Here is a 16380-nt window from a genome sequence, read left to right as displayed (position 1 = left end):
TCCCCTGAGGGGTCCCAGACTGTGAGAGGGCACAGGCCGGGCTAAGGGACCCCTCCCCCCCGCCCCGAGTGCACAAATTTTTGTGCACCGGGCCTCTAGTCTATAATAAAAGGCTAATATGCAAATGGTCATCATGCCCTCACGACATAATGACCAATCAGCAGGAGGCTGAGTCCCCACCCAGCACCAGCCAGGGATGTGACTGATGCTGCATCCCCACCTGGTGCTGGTCGGGGACGTGACGCGCCGGCAGGGCTTGATGGGGCTGGGGCCGGCCGGGTCTGGGTCTTGCCCAATGGGGGTGGGGCTGGCTGGGTCTGGGTCTTGCGTGATTTTGAGGCACACATGGGTGGGCGGGGACTTGACTCTGGGTCCTGCAGCGCGCCCCAGACTCTAACAGGAGGTAGGAGGGAGCCAGATACCTGCGCCCAGGACCCACACAGCAGGGCAGCAACTAAGGATGTCCAACTGTCAGCTTAGGACCACTCCACAGGGGTAGCGGGCCTAAGCCATCAGTCGGACATCCCTCGACGGCTCCCAGACTGGAGAGGGCACAGGCTGGGCTGAGGGACCCCTCCCCCGCCGCACAAATTTCGTGCAGCAGGCCTCTAGTAAATAATAAACAAGATTCTCTGTCATGTTCTCAATGCAATGGCAAAGTAGAAACATCACCTCTCTAGTCTATACCCATGTACCCAAAGTTATAGTGGTGGATTGCATCAGCATCCAACATTCCTGAGAGCTTAAATAGGTTTGTTTGTTTTTTGTTTTTGTTTTTTTTAGCTCTGTCTTGTTCTAGACTAGGCAATCCCAAAATCAAAGCTCTCCCAAAGAAAATTATGGAAACAAAGAATTTTTTTTAATGTGGGTCTGTACTCATGTCTTCTAAACACACTCAAACAGGCTCCCTTATGTAGTCTCAAAATGAAAATGAGTCTAATGATGAAAAATAACAATAAGGAAAGAATAAATATCTTTTTTTTCCTTTTGTCTTAGAGAACTGTCTATTCACTGTTTCTGAATCTGGTACCAAAAATTTGGGGAACCTTAAGAAATAGACATTCTGTAGTTCAATGATAAACCTTTTGAACCAGAATGTCTGGAGGTGGTGTTCAAGTACCTGAATTTTTAACAAGTCTTAGGGTGATTCTATCACAACTAACCCATGGGTTAGCATTTGCGAATTACTAGCAATCTGAATCCTGTGTCTAGTCCAAAACACTCAATGCTTGTTGAAGCAGTGGGAGAAGAGGCAGGAGAGGAGGTAAGAACTAGAAGGGAGACCATGGTTGGTTGAAGTTACAAGCAAATTAAAATATCACCAATTAAACTGTTTATACTCTATATATTAGTCTGTAGAACATCTCAAGGTTCTTAATTCCAGCTACACATAATTAAATGAAGAACATAGTTCAAAAGCATTTAATTGTATTCACATTTAAAAACCAGAGAAAAACCACGTAAATAAAACATACCAATCCTTCCTCCTACTTCCTGCCAATGGAAGTTCCATTCATTTATTTCTAACAGTTTTTAATATTCTCTGAGCCACAATAAAATTTTATATGATGGCGATTAGAGAGGCTATGCTATTGGGAAGTTTGGCTGCAGAGTCTATATTTCATGCCACTTCATTACATTTTGTTAAGGCTTTCCCTCTTCACCAAAAGGATTAGTTTTCTTCTCACTCTGAATACTCTTCTTAGGTTGCTAGTATGAACTAGGTTAATCTCTCTGTTTTTTTTAACATATAAAAGATGAACAAACAAAATGTTCAACTTATTTTATTTTTTAAATAGAACACTAAATTTAGTCTTAGAATCCTCTGTTTGGTAAGTTTCCAGTTACAAGGTCTTGGCTTCCCTTGAGCACAGTTTGAAACAAAATAATGCAGTTTGTTCCTACGGCTGGAACATGCAGAGTGGAGTGTGCAGGCAAAGAGGCCTTGGCTCTGGTCCAGTGTTTCAAGCCTTCTTAAGCTGCCACTCTCATCTCTGCTTCAAGGGCTGCAGACAGGCAAACAGGATTAGTTCTTTCTAGGCCAGAGCAGCTAGGAAAGCTCTGCACACATCATTCAGGTGCCTAAACCTTACACAGGCTGGCATGGTCACGACCAGGTGGAGTTCACCGGCAGAGAAGTGAACATGAAGCTAAATCTGAAAAACTTGCAGGTTCACAAACTGGCTTTCTTAGGTCACAAGATCAGGTGGTGCTAAGACAATGGAAGCTGTTGGTGGGAGTGGGCAAACAAAGGGGAGTGGGTACCCATCCCTTCACACTAACACAGAAGCATCTACTAAGAGCTAGACCTGACGGTGCTGGTGGGAAGACAGAACTATCGCCCACCACTCTCCAGGCCATCAGTGTCCAGGGCCTACCCAAAACCCACATTCTCTCGGGCTAATACTTAGGAAGAAACTGACAGGGAAAAGACACCAGTTTAGTTCCTCCCCCCTCCCCAAAAGGGGTGCTATCAGACAATCAGAAAAGTAATAATTCTTTTCAAATACTTAGGTGTGGAGGCTCAATTAATTAGGTCATAGTCTTACCACTAAATTGTGCTTCTTTTCTAAGAACCTGTTTTAAAAAGCATTTGCTGAATAAAACAAACATATGTTCTTCTGGAATAGTAAATATGCCTTTGTCATCATGTACTAGATGTTCTTAAATTTTTAAAACTTCTTTCAGTAGCCCTAAATTATGGGAGGGGCGATTTGGGCAGATATACCCAGGGCTGGTAGGAGCTGCAGCACAGGAACCCTGCAGCCACAGTGAGTCAGGGAAGGTAAGATCCAGGGACCCACCCAGGCTGTGCTCACTGCAGGGACCAGCACCGGTGGGGCTGGGAGACAGCGGAGGCCAGCCCCACATAGACAGAGCTGGATCTGAACAGTGCTCAAGGAAATGGGGTTCTGGTAACAGAGTAAGTGTGTCCATTAGAAATTCCCGTAACAGCCTTCTGTTTCGCTGGTGCTCAGAGGTGCCAGGCACACAGGAAGTGCTCACTAAATCTGAAGAAAGCTTAGATGTGCATTAAAAGGCAATGGCCAGGCTGACATTCCTTCTGTGATTTCAGATCCAGGGTCAACAGAATCATACTGAGAATATTTCTCTGGGGACAAGTGTCAAAGGGAACATATGACAAATGGGGAGTTACCAAGGTGGCTGTATGAGGTAGTAAGAAGGGGGCTGGAGCCCAGTGAAGTGGGTTTTAATTCCACCACTGCTGGTCATCTTAGACAAGGCACTTCAACTTCCCAAGTGCCAATATTCTCATCTGCAAAAGAGATTAAAAGTAGCTCCTAGGGTTGTTGCAAGAGCTAATGGAAAAAAATATGATTACACAGTACCTGGCACATAGTAGGTGGCTCAAAATGGTTCACTTTAAAGAATTTTAAAAGGCTATGGGGGAGAATTGAGGCCCTCCCCTATAAAATATAGAGGGTGACTCTAACAAGGGTGCTCTGCATGCTGAGTCTGTGGGTGCTGCCAGCATACCTCTTTGGTAGTCTTGGACCTATTTACAAACTACAAAAGAAGCTCCTCTAATTATTATACAATCAGGACATATTGTTACCCAAACCAGCAACCTTATCCATCAGATTTTTTTGGCTCTTTCTGAGGATTCTCAAATTCCCTCAGTGGGAGAGATTTTTTAACAATGTGTCTCTGGCCCTGTGACAGTCAGCACACAAAAATTCTGACAATAGTTTGAGAGGTGGCAACCAATAAACATGACCTGGTCCCTGAGGCAAGCATGTTGAAGGGGCTAAGAGTCCTTTGTATGTGCAATTCCTGGTTGTTTGTCCCTGGTCCGAAGCCAAGGTCTCCACCCCAACACTGACTCATGATGACTTATTTGCATGTCCCTTGCTGTTAAAAGGGGATATCATCAACCTTCCAGGATGGCTGTTGGAATTACATATCATCTATATAAAGGTCTTATTTTACAACCCCCTGCTATCCATAAGAGCTACCAAAAAGCAATGTGAATTAAACTCGAGAATGAGAATCTGGAAGAAAAATGAGGCCCTTGTGCTAGAGGAAATCAACTGAAGTATTTACATTAGAGAACAAGATTTAGTTAAGCTTTCCCTATTTATCATTTATAAAGGAAAACAATCAATATACATGAACTGAGCAAAGAAAACAAAAACTTACATTTTTCTTATACAGAATTATCACATTATTGACCGAGAAAGCCAGAAATGAATATTACCTGACTCTGAACTAAATATTGCTGGGTTTGTCTCTACGGAAGGAGACATTTTTATAGAAAACGGCATTCTAGAGTATTGGACAGCTTTTATCTTTCAGCTGTTTAATGGGTTTGAGGAGTATTAAGCCTTCATCTTTAAAAAAAGATGGAGAAAAATGTGGTTTGTCAAGGTATGACAGGACCCTCAATTTGTCGAGAGGGTCCTAGGAACCTCAGCTAGAGTGGCCTTTGTATTCTGCCTCTCATCAGAAAGATAATAAAAAGCCACTGCTGAGGACGTTTTTAAAAGGCAACAATTAGAAAACTGTTGAGATTCTGAAACTGGAGCGGTCCAAAGGCTGGCTCAAACTGATGTCTACTTAGCTGCTTTGTCCCTGGAACAATGCACCTGGCTGATCGGGACGCCAATGACTGTACGCGAGCTATAAGGAGGCCACTCTCCCTAGAGAGGTGTCTACCATCCATCAGTAAAGCGCAGATCTCAGTTAAGAATCAACTCTTTGTTACAAAAAGTTTTTAAATCAAAGTAACACGTTTATAGCCTTAGAAATGACAGAGAAAGCACGAAAGGCATATACGGAAGAGCAGCAGACCATCTCATCATATTCCTTATCCTTTATTCATAGTAATCACATACAATACTTCTGTCCTTATTTCTTGATTTAAAATCTTAAACAATATCTGACTTCCCATTATAGATGTTATTATTATAAACATATACATACACTATATGCCAGACTCTGTTCTAAGAGCTTTGCTAGTATTAACTCATTTTAATTTCACTTGACCTGAGGTTTTTGGTGACCTGAACAAAAGCTGTCTCAGTGGAGAGGAGGGGGCTAAATCCATAGAATACTGAGGAGAGAATGGGAGAGAAATTAGACAGTTAAGTGGAATAACTCTCTTGAGCAATTCTACTCTAAAAGGGAAAACAGAAATGACGTAAAGCAGATGTGGATCAAGGAAGTTCTGTTAACTTTAGGAGAAATCTGTATTTATAAAAGCCTAAGTGATGGTTACGACCCGGTAGCTATGACGCACACTGACCACTAGGGGGCAGACGCGCAACACAGGAGCTGCCCCCTGCTGGTCAGTGCGCTCCCACACTAACCTCCTGCAGCAGGCCAACCTCCCGCAATCCCTCCCCCCAGCTGCCAGCCCAATTGGCAACAATCGGGGCTGGCCAGGCTAAGGGACCCCACCCATGTACGAATTCGTGCACTGGACCTCTAGTTATACCGTATTAGTAAGTTCATAAGATGCACCAGAAGAAAAGAAAACATACTGATGCAGACTGCGAGAGGAATGCCCTTCAGTCGGGAAGAAGGACACTGCAGTGTGACCTCCTCAATCAGGCACTCCTGGGCCATCTATCTAAAATCGCAGTCTCTGTCACCTCACCACTCCCCATCCACTCTCCTTCTCTGCTTCATTTTACTCCTTACCACTTATCATTACACTACTGTAAATACTACTGTGAATACTATATACTTAACTTACCTTGTTTATTCAAGGTCTTCCCTACTAGACTTAATGAGAAGAGATTTTTGCCTATTTTGTTCACTGTTGTATCCCCAGTGCCCACAACAGTGCCATGAAAAATACTTGTTATATAAAGTCAGGTGGATAGCAGAGTGGTTGGCCCAAGAGAGGACAGATAGTTCATCCACAATGGAGAAGGCAGAGTGGAAGAGGAGAGACCCACGAGGTTGACAGGTGTGGTATGGGCTCCTGCCATGCTCCTCTGAGACTTCCATTAGATAAGTATATAAATCTCAGGTTAGAAATCATTTTCCCTTAGAAGTTCAAGACACTACTTGACTCTTCTGGTTTCTAAAATTGTCACGGTAGGCCCTGGCCGGGTAGCTCAGTTGGGTAGAGTGTTGTCCCAATACACTAGGGTTGGAGCACTTACAAGAATTAACCAATGAATGCATAAATGGGTGGAACAACAAATTGGTCAATATCTTTCTCTTTCTCTCTCTTCTCTCTCAAATCAATAAAATAAAAATAAAACTGTCACAGCAAAATCTTGTGCAATTTTGATTCTTAGCCTTTGTACAAGAATTACTTTGTCTCTATCCAGTATTGTAAAGTTTCATGACAAAAGGGCTTAGTATCTTATTTTTTAACTTTTCAAAAATTCTCAAATATGTGCATATACAAAAGTATGTATATCAAATAAGCATCTTTTAAAAGAAAAAAACATAAGACTCTAAAAGCTAGCACCTAACTCATTGGTTGACAAAATACAGCCAGTATCTTTGTAAATAAAGCTTTATTGGAACACAGCCACAGACACCAGTTTACTGATTGTAACCTACAAGGTCAGAGTCCAGTAGTGGCAGCAAAGATCATCTGGCCTTGAGTCATATTCATATTGGACCCATTATAGAAAGGTTTCCTGATCACTATCCTAGCTCAAGACAAAAAACAATAGTTTTGATGTCCCCTGTACACCTCTTCCCAATTATACTCTTTTCACTTCCTTTGAGGAAACTACTACCTAAAATGTGTGTTAATCATTTCTCCTCCCCACTGTAGTTTGTATGTGTCCCTAAATAATGTACCATTCAGTTTTTCCTACTTGAACTTATGAATGAAATCATACTGTATGTTCTTCTGAAGCACGTTTCTTTTTCTTGAAATTCTGTATTAGAGACCCAATCATGCTGACAATGTTTGTTTCACTGATATAGTATTTCATTGTATGATTACACCACAATTTATCAGTTCTCTGTTAATGGCCATATGGTCCCTCTCCAGGTTTAAAACAGAAAAACAAATGCTGCTATGAATATGTATCCCACTATACATGACCAAGAAGTGTGTGTAGGTATGTGTGTGTATGCTTACACACATACACATACACACAATTCCACTCAGGAGTGGTCAAAAGCAGTCAAAAGATGTTCAGTGCAGGGTTTCCAGTAAAGGGTTAACCTATGAACAACTGAAATGGCCACCAAGAGAAGAAAGATTTAATAAATGATGACACATCAGTATAATGGAATAAGATATAGACACGTAAAAACTGACAATGATGGACACTTATGTGGAAGTAGGCAAAGTGTTCATAACACAAGATCAAATGGGAAACTATAATTGATTGTGAAACTCTAAGAATAAATGAAATGTGCATTGGCTCTGTAAAGGGACATGAATAATTAATGAAGATGACATGTTACTATCTGAGGGGACTGGGGCTGATTTCTTTTTCTAACATTTTCTTTAATCTTTCCAATACATCCTTCAATTGAAATACAATAATTAAAAAGGCCATCTCAAGACTGTCTACTCACAGTGCTGAGTTTGCTGCAAATGATGAGTATCCGGCGTTCGTAGAGCATACTGGCGTACAGATGTAACATGTTGTTTACATCCACAGCCACAAAGTATTCTGTCAGATTTCTCTAGGAGAGAGAAGAAGGGAGGTTTGTGCCGTATTTTGTTGGTTCTTATTATAAGCAGTATCTAATAAAAGCATGAGAAACAGAAAATAATCAGGAAGGATACTCTCCTCTTCTCCTGCCCTGTTCTTTGTACCTGAGGACCGAGTATGAGTGCCATTCATGTATAAAATCATGAAGTGCAGAGCTGGAAGAGATGCTAGAGACGCAGAAGTCTGAGCAAGTATACCTGTGTGGTGATTACAGTTTACAACATGAGGTCATCACAGTGCTGCGCTGTTTTTCATAGAAGTTCTTGAAGGTAAGCAAGACAGGAAGTCTGCAACCTTCCAAATGAGGAAACCAAGGCTCAGAGAGATGCCAAGATCAAAAAGTCTAGTAAGCAATGAAGCCAGGACTGCAACTCAGATCTTCTGACCCCAGATCCTAGAACTTTCCCAATGCAATGTGCCATACGTCTCAGCAAAACAAAGTACCCAGGGACCAAAATGCTTTTGGCCGAGCCCGTTTCTGTCCAACAGATCCCACCCACAAAGGCCAGCATGCTCCTCTCTTGTCATCACGGCTGGTGTCCCCCTCCTCCACAGTTTACATTCTCTAAAATGACTTGGCTGGAATGAAAATAATTTAGGAGATTTACCATTTCCAGGTATTTCACTCAAAAAGAAAAAAAATCAAAGGCAAGCAGCAGCAAGTTGTGACAAAGCAGTGTTTTAACTAGCTTTTGTCTGTAGCCTAGGCTTCATTCCTTTAATTAGTGCTATAGATTGGTGCTCTTCAGATTTCAGAAGAAATGTAATGTGTTTCATTTCTGCAACCCTTTCTATACCCACCTGACTTTAATAATACACATAAATATGCTAATTTCTTCAATGTTACAGCTTTTCAATGCCACACAATATAATCCTCTGAAAATGAAGGACGTGGGGAAGGAAGGAACACTATTGCCAAGGGTTGCAATTTATAATAATGAAAGATCTATAACCCATAAATTCAAATAAACCAGGTGGATTTTATATGCAAAATAGCATAAAGTACTTTTTGACAGTATTATGTAGGGATTGGGAATAAAACAGGCACTTATCTTACAATTTATTATTGTTTGATTGGAGTACCAGGTTAACCATCGACCTTTATAAATAAAGCGTGATTTAATAGCTTCATACACTGACCACCTACCAAGTACTAGGCACCATATCAGGTACCGTGTATCTATAATCTTATGCAATCTTTATAAAAACCCATTGAGGTATTATTCTTCCCAATATATAGATAAAGTAAGTCTGGGAGAGACCCAGTAACTGGGAGTCAGAATTTGGACTCAGATCCAACTCCATAGCCCATTTGCTTTTCCTTACATTATACTGTCCCACGTAAGTACTTTAAACTTCTACAACATACAAGGCTTTACATATATTATTTCACTTAATCTTGAAACAACTCCTTGAACAGGTATTATGATCTCTTTACACAGATAGGAAAACAGGCACAGAGAAAGTGAAGTCAGTTGATCAACGTTAGACAGTAGGCAGATGAGGCATTATTCAGTCTAAGGTGGGCTTGTCTCTAAACCTGTGCTCTTCTTTTTTATAATTTTTTTATCCTCACCTAAGGATATGTTCATTGATTTTAGGGGGAGAGTGAGAGAGAAAATGAGAGTGAGAGAGAGAGAGAGAGAAAGAGAGAGAGAGAGAGAGATCATTGCAGCTGGTACGCGACAGGGGCCCAAGCCTGCCACTCTCCAGTGTATGGGATGATGCTCTGGTGTATGGAATGACAACCGGGGCTATGCTCTTCTTGTATACCATTACAATAACAGGTAAAGTTGTATTCAGGGGAAAAAAAGCATAGCATAAACTATGCCTGAAGAAAGAGAGAAAAAAAATCCCTATGTGCCAGACAATAGGCACTTTACCTTGGTTCTCTCTAATCTTCTCCAAAACCCCGAGAAGGCATTTCATCTCTATTTTACAGATGGGAAAACTGAGTCTCAGGAAGATTTAGTAGTTTTCCAGAGGTCACCTAGTTAGAAAGGGCCACGTTTCAAAATCAGATTTCCTGAAGCCAGAACACTTGCTCCTACCATCACACCAACCTGCCTTTTACAAACCTGAAAAGCCAAATAAAACAAAAAAGAAAGGCAGTCTGATTTAGTCAGGGAGCTTATCTCTTGCTCAGTGGACTGAGGAGTGCTGAGCTAATGATGTCAGGGTGAGGTTTGTTCTGGAGACAGTGACATGGCAGAGCTATTCTCGCAATCAAAAATACAAGGCCCTCCGCTGAGTATTTCAGCAAAATGCTTAACTGCTGATGAATTACATGCATTTTTCTTTTAGGAGAGGATGGAAGTAAAAAGAAAATAGAAATGAGGAGCTTAAAGAAGGCCAGAAAGCCCATTAGCACTTTTGACAGATCCAAAGATAACTCTGAAGCCACCAAAACGTGGCCTCGAGAGTCTGCCAAGGAGCTTCACGCTGGGGAGAAATATGTTACACAGCTTGCCGTCCAAATAAGGAGACACAGCGTCAGAGACAAGTCCTGCGCCTTATTTTGGTGGGAGAAAAAAAATCACAAGGACACTTTTGTGGATAGGGAAAGGAACACCTCTGAAGTAAAAACGTCACTTGGTTGAGGTATAACCCCCAGGCCCAGTTATCATGCTCTGAGAGATTCAGGTGCCTGTTCCAAAAACTCTGCACAGGTATGTTAAAAATATGTAACATTTAGCCAAATTCTCTCTAAACTGTCATGTACTTTTTTTGGTATTCTCATCCCATCTGTGCTGATTACCAAGATATTTGTGTCTAAACAGAAGCTGTCTTTCTTATCTGCTTCCTCCCCTGCCTCTTTCCTTTTGGGATGCCACTGCCTAGGCGGTGGGAGTGGGTGGGAGTGGGAGTGGCGACAGCCCGGGGAACCTCACTCGGCCATGGGAGCACCTGGCGGGGGGGAGTGGGCTTTGGAGGCAGCTACAGTGGGGCACTCGCAGTTTCTACCCAGCTTCGTCTCAGAAGAGAGCCCCTTGGAGAGGGGGACTCCTTCCCCACGTCTTAAATCATCCAGCAGTGTAAGGCACACCAGCCCTCAACTTCTGAGACTTGCCCTGCCTTTTCACACCCCAGGCCTTTACTTCTTTCCTTTGCCTAGAACGCTTTTCTCTTCCCACTTACTTTCCAAGACCCAGCTGAAGTGTCACCTCCTCCTGGAAGGCTTCCTCGACTTCTCATTTGTCAAATTTCCCTTTGTGCTTCTATGGCAATTTGTCTCTATCTGATAATAAAAACAGGCACTTATCTTACAATTTGTTACTGTTTGATTGGAGTGCCAGTATAATTAGTCAGTAGACTGAGGTCCCTCTGGGTAAGATGACATATCCACAATCTAGCAGTTTGATGCAGGAATGAATCAATGAGTGGGAGAAAGCACCTGCCTGAAGACCACTGCTCCGTAGTTCAAGTGTGAGCAGTGTGGTATAGGAGGAAACACACCAGCCTGGGAGAGGGACAGGTGGTGTATCAGGAAGAACAAAGCATTTAACTTCAGAAAACCTGGGTCTGAGTTGGATAAAGTGATCAATTACTTAGTAATGGTGAAGGGCCCACAGAAAAAGAACTGACACTGGTGTTCACAGTCAGATAAAATAGCCAGGGAGTGTGGGTAGGGCCTTTTAAAGGTATCCGTGGCTACATTTATTAAAAGTGTAAGGAAACAGGTAGTTTGTTCACCCGGTAATGGGCAGTGGGGAGAGACTGTACACAGAAGCAGGTGCTCATTTCACAAACAGGTCAATTGTATGTCTCAGATGGAGAAGATAGGTGTGTGGGGAATGGGGAATAAGAAGAGGGGCTTCCATGACAAACTGTCCAGGTCAAAATTGCAGTCAAAACATATGTGAGCTTATATTTATAAAAAACACAAGGTGTGCTACTCTCCCAGCACTTCGTGTCAGTGGAACTGAGTCTTTATCTCACATTCCTGTCTCTATAACCTGCCAATCAACAAACACTTATTTAACTCCCACTCTGTGTTTAGTACCACCCTGGGAGCTGGACTTAGCAGAGGTGCACTAAACATAATCCCCATTTTCCAGGAGCATAGTTTGGGGATGGGAGTGACATGAAACCCAGAAACCCAGTGGACAAAGTCCCGTGGTCCAGGCTGCACGTGTTCCAGGGCTGGCTAAGAAGGGCAGATTCAGCTCTGCTGGACGGATATGGGGAGAAGGCTGGGGGAGACTTGTCAGAGAGGATATTTGGTTGGGGCCTCCCACCAGGAGTTCACTCGGGGGGACGGGGGAGAAGCATATTCAAGGCGGAGGCAAAGGCAAGGAGGATAGTGCAGGACAGGGGGTGTGCTGGGGCAGGGGAGCTGGGCCAGATCCTGCGGGAGCTGCTGAAGGATCATGGCACAATCACATCTGTGTGTTGGAAAGATTTTCCAACAGGTCCCGTGGAGAATGCACAGGAGAGGGCAAGCGGGAGATAGGGCGATTGGTTAACAGCTACGCCACATTCCAGGAAAGAATGAATAAAACAAACTATTCAGATGAAAGCTTTGGATGTGGATGGGATGGATTTCTGTAAAGAGGAATTACAGGACTTGACAATGAATTAGATTTGGGAAACAGGGTGGGAGAAAGAATCTGGATGACTGCACCACATCTGTCCACTTGCCCAAACAGTTGGGTTTCCCTCCCCTCTCGTTTTTTTCCCCCCTGAACAGTTTTTTAAAGGCGAATCTACTTAGTTAATGAAGGATCAATCCTCCTTCTAAAGATCCATCAATCCTGTCAAGAACGATGATGGATTACAATGTAGTGTCTTGGATTACAATGCCATCATGGCTAAGCCTAAGTAACCACCCCCTTTATTCCCTGACAATTACTTCTCCTTCTTCCTTAGAGGGACTATTTCCCAGTGCCAATGTTCAAAACAACTCAGTGTTCTCAGTGCCATTATGTTTTTAGGGTTAAGGACAGTCTTTTATTAATCATGGAGTTAAGCATTATTTCAGTTACATCTACTGTTATGCCCTTCTGAGCATTTTTCCATCAGCTAGAATTTATTTCGGCCCCATTCTGTGAGGCTGGGTATCAGGGATACGAAGTTGGAAGGTTTCTGGTTAACAGGGGCACAGCAGCCTGGAAGGTGAGTTTCGGAACAGGCATGTGCAGCACAAGCTCCTAGGTTCTCCCAGCTTTCATTTCTCATCTCCACAAAGAAACAGTGGTGACAATACCTTCTCTCTCGAATCCTCTGTGCCTCTAAATCCAGACAAAGAGGAAGGAAAGTCACCTGACAAAACCCCACTTCCCCCAGGAGAAGACCCATAATGGCTGCCTGCATCTAACTGTCCCTGCTGGCTCCTGTGCTGATCCAGGTGGCTGGGGACTTCAGGCTCACTGTGATCCACACCCGGGGTCAGGAAGCAGGAGGGGGGTGGAAGGGGAGGTAGAATGGGCTGATACAGTGGGGCTTAAAGAAAAAGCGTCTTACGTTCAATACCTTAGGGAAATGAGATAATCCTCAAACCAAAGAACCGACTCTAAGCTGGGTACTCCTTGGAGCCTTTGGAACAGATGCTAGTCCGCCCCACGGTCTGTCATTTTATTAGTCTTTGTGACTTTCAGCTTCATACACAGTATAGAAGACTTACTGTACTGTGTCTGGAAGGGGCTTCTAAGGCAGGAGGCTTGGTTTTGACAGTGGGTCTTATTTCCTGAAATAACTCCAGCTCAGATTATTTTACCATAATGTAAACCTTTAAAACCCTCAATTGACTTTTTTTTTAAAAGAAGAATTTAGGTTCCCTTAATTGTGTGGGATCCTTAAAAGGGAATTATAAATTTGTATTCTAAAATAAGCTGTCTGAGAAAGAATCCCACAAATTTACATAAGCAAAGTAAGTACATAATAGGAAAGAAAGCAGAGTTTACCCCTAGGTCAACTTTTATCCCTCTGAGTGAATGGAAAAACCATTAGAATAAACAATTACCTGATAACTCTTAAGAGCAACAATGGAATTCTCTATAATCTCGGTACTTGATTATAAGTCTTCTACTACCACCCCAACTTTATTTGTAAAAGTCACCACGAGTTCATACATCTTTTCTGTATCACGGTGCATCTTTTGACAAAGTAGAGTCTGGGCAATGTTATATGTAACTGTCCATTCTAAATGCTTTTCTTGCATCATTAACCAGTTGATATGACACTGGTCAGATAATTAAGACAGGTTTGTTTAATATTCCAAATGACCGTCTATATGCTTACCTATTAATCAAAAGTACACTTCAAAACCTGGCCATTAAAAAAAATCTCTTCTCCAGCCAGTTTACAATTTAATTTTTACTACATATCCGTTCATGATCTGTGACTTTTTTAATGCAGGTCAACTGTTTAAAATTTATAAAGATTTATGCTCATTTAATTATTACCTGTATAAAATTCACTCCTACATCTGTTATCTTGATAGAGAAAACCCTGGTGAACAATTACATCGTGATTTTTCTTCAGTAAAAAGGAAGAAAATATTTTTACAAAAAAATGAAGAAATAATGAGAATTAACTTCAACAGGCATTTGAGAGTAGAAAAAATTAATTCTCTGCCTTTGCTTTTCATTAATGTCTTGTAGACACAATGGCCCAAAAGCCAGGAGAAACTATTATTTTTCCTTCTCCTGAGGGTGGCTGCATTGTTCATTCATTCATTCCATAAATATATATGAGCATCTACTGTGTTCTACATTCAGTGCTAATTATGGAGATGCAGTGATGGAAAAATCCTGATGTCTGTCCTCAGGAAGGAAAGAGGATATTGAACAAAGATTCGCATAATTAATTACTTATGATGAGTGATTTCTTAGAAGGGTATAGGGAACTATAGAGCGGGAGGCCCAGGACCCAGCAGCATCTCAGTGCTGGGATCAGACTGAGTGTGAATCCTGGTTTAGCATTTACTGGCTGGGCGACTAGCGGCAACGTTCTTCTCTGACCTTCATTTCCTCTTCAAAGCTTTTCAGGGAGAACAACCACACCACTTGGCTGTTGTGAAGGTTTCATGGTATAACACACAATGTCTGATCTTACCCATAGTGGGTATGAGCTCCTTAATTTCTTATGAACCTTTCTCTAAGCTGTCCAGAAAAATATGATCATCTAAAGACAGAATTAAGTTCCATGTCCCAAAGTCCTTTTACCATTTTCTTTGCTTAGTCGCTAAAGTTCATTATGTCCCTTAGAGAAGATAATCAATCAGTGTTTACAGCCACCTCCCCATATTACAGGCACTGAAGTCCTAGACTCCATTCCCAAGCTTCACAAATTCTGGTGTCAATGGTGCCTGCTAAGGGACTTTTGTGGCCAAATACACACTTCATGAAAGGAAAAGCACTGGTCTTCACGAACAAGAATGTCAGCAAAAACCTAGAAAACACAAGATATAAGAAGTAATGCTCTCTAGCCCTTAGCCACAACTCAGATCTCAAGAATTCCAGGAAAGCCAAGGAAAGAAGGGAAAGAAAAGAACCCTCAAAAGCAGCATCTTGTTGTACCAGGCACTGAACTTGGAATTTTACATTTAATACTTCACTTGTTCTCCCATTTTTCTTTATTAGATAAGAATACCAAGGCTCAGAGACTAGAAGTAAGTAGCCCAAGGTCCCAGAGTGGTGGAGCCCAGTGTCTGGCTGTCTCCAAAACTCATGTTCTTTCCACCACAGCATACTACATCGTATTAACAACCCCACTGTTATTGCTTGTTTCAATTTGCAATGCAGCAATTTAGTCATTTTAAATTAATCCTTGAAAAATCACCAAGAGATTAAAATGCAAATTTCGACATGGCTGGAGCTCAATAGTGACTCTATATAAAAAAAAAAAAAATCACACAAATTGGTCCTACAAAAGTTTAGATTCTCCTTAGAGAAAAAGCTCGCCTGCTTCATTTCATATCTGAGCTACGAAAAATCATTGTTTCCTTTTTCCTCATGAATATCAAAAGTCAACTGTAGGGAAGCCAGATGGGTGGGTATAATGGAAATAAAATGCTTTGGTTCTCACAAACCTAGGTCACTGAACCCTACTTAGGAGCAGGCCTTGGGCTAGTAACCTCAGGTCTGTGAGCCCGGGGTCCCTATATGTACAATGGGGCTCACGTCTACCCCTCACAGAGAAGCTGGAAGGATTTAAATGGGACCATGTATGTTAGAAGTCTGGCAGACTGTTTTTATTCCTGCTTAGAAATAAACAAGGCCAGCCTTTTACCGGTTTGCAAAAGAGGATTTAATGGACAATGGGTCATGCACAGGGAATTGGTTCATTAGTGGCAAAAACAGCACAGAGAATGCAAATTTTTTAAAGTGGTGGGGACAGGGGAGGTGGCACACAGTACAGACAGGAATTGGAGGTGAGGCTATGAAAAAGACAGGGTAGTTGTTTTTTCTCTAAGCTATTTCTAATCTCGTAATTGTGGTTTTGAAAATTAATAAGTTATCAGGATTTTCAGGTGCTTTAAATGTTCTCAGTCCTTAAAATTAAAAAAATTACAGAAAAACCTAACCTGGGCAATAGTTGTTACTCAAACATCAAAACATTAGAAACAATCTAAATGTCTATTAGTAGGGGAAGCATAGTTAAAATATTGTGGGGATTTTCAGTAAAATATGGTAGATATTTGTCTTTTCTCTCACATGATACCATGTGCCCTCCTATCCCTGAAAAGTCGCAGTAAAATAATTTTAAAAGACATACT

General features: G+C 41.9%; 1 protein-coding gene across 2 annotated transcripts in view; it reads right to left on the bottom strand.

Annotated features, from left to right (window-relative positions):
- DENND1A (DENN/MADD domain containing 1A) overlaps positions 1-16380 on the bottom strand; it is a 446857-nt gene that overhangs the window by 219168 nt on the left and 211309 nt on the right. The window contains exons 1-2 of one of the 2 annotated variants that reach the window (XM_015567103.1): positions 7859-8076; positions 7522-7632 (exon numbers count right to left, since the gene is read on the bottom strand). In XM_015567103.1, the coding sequence (XP_015422589.1) occupies positions 7522-7590 (69 nt within the window). In that variant the 5' untranslated portion in view covers positions 7591-7632; positions 7859-8076. Of the gene's footprint in view, positions 1-7521; positions 7633-7858; positions 8077-16380 lie in introns of those variants that run through there. The other variant, XM_015567102.1, reaches the window with a different exon arrangement.

The sequence above is a fragment of the Myotis davidii genome, unplaced genomic scaffold (assembly GCF_000327345.1).
Source record: "Myotis davidii unplaced genomic scaffold, ASM32734v1 scaffold142, whole genome shotgun sequence".
NCBI classification, from domain to species: Eukaryota; Metazoa; Chordata; class Mammalia; order Chiroptera; family Vespertilionidae; genus Myotis; species Myotis davidii.
This window is presented reverse-complemented; position numbering and strand designations above follow the sequence as displayed.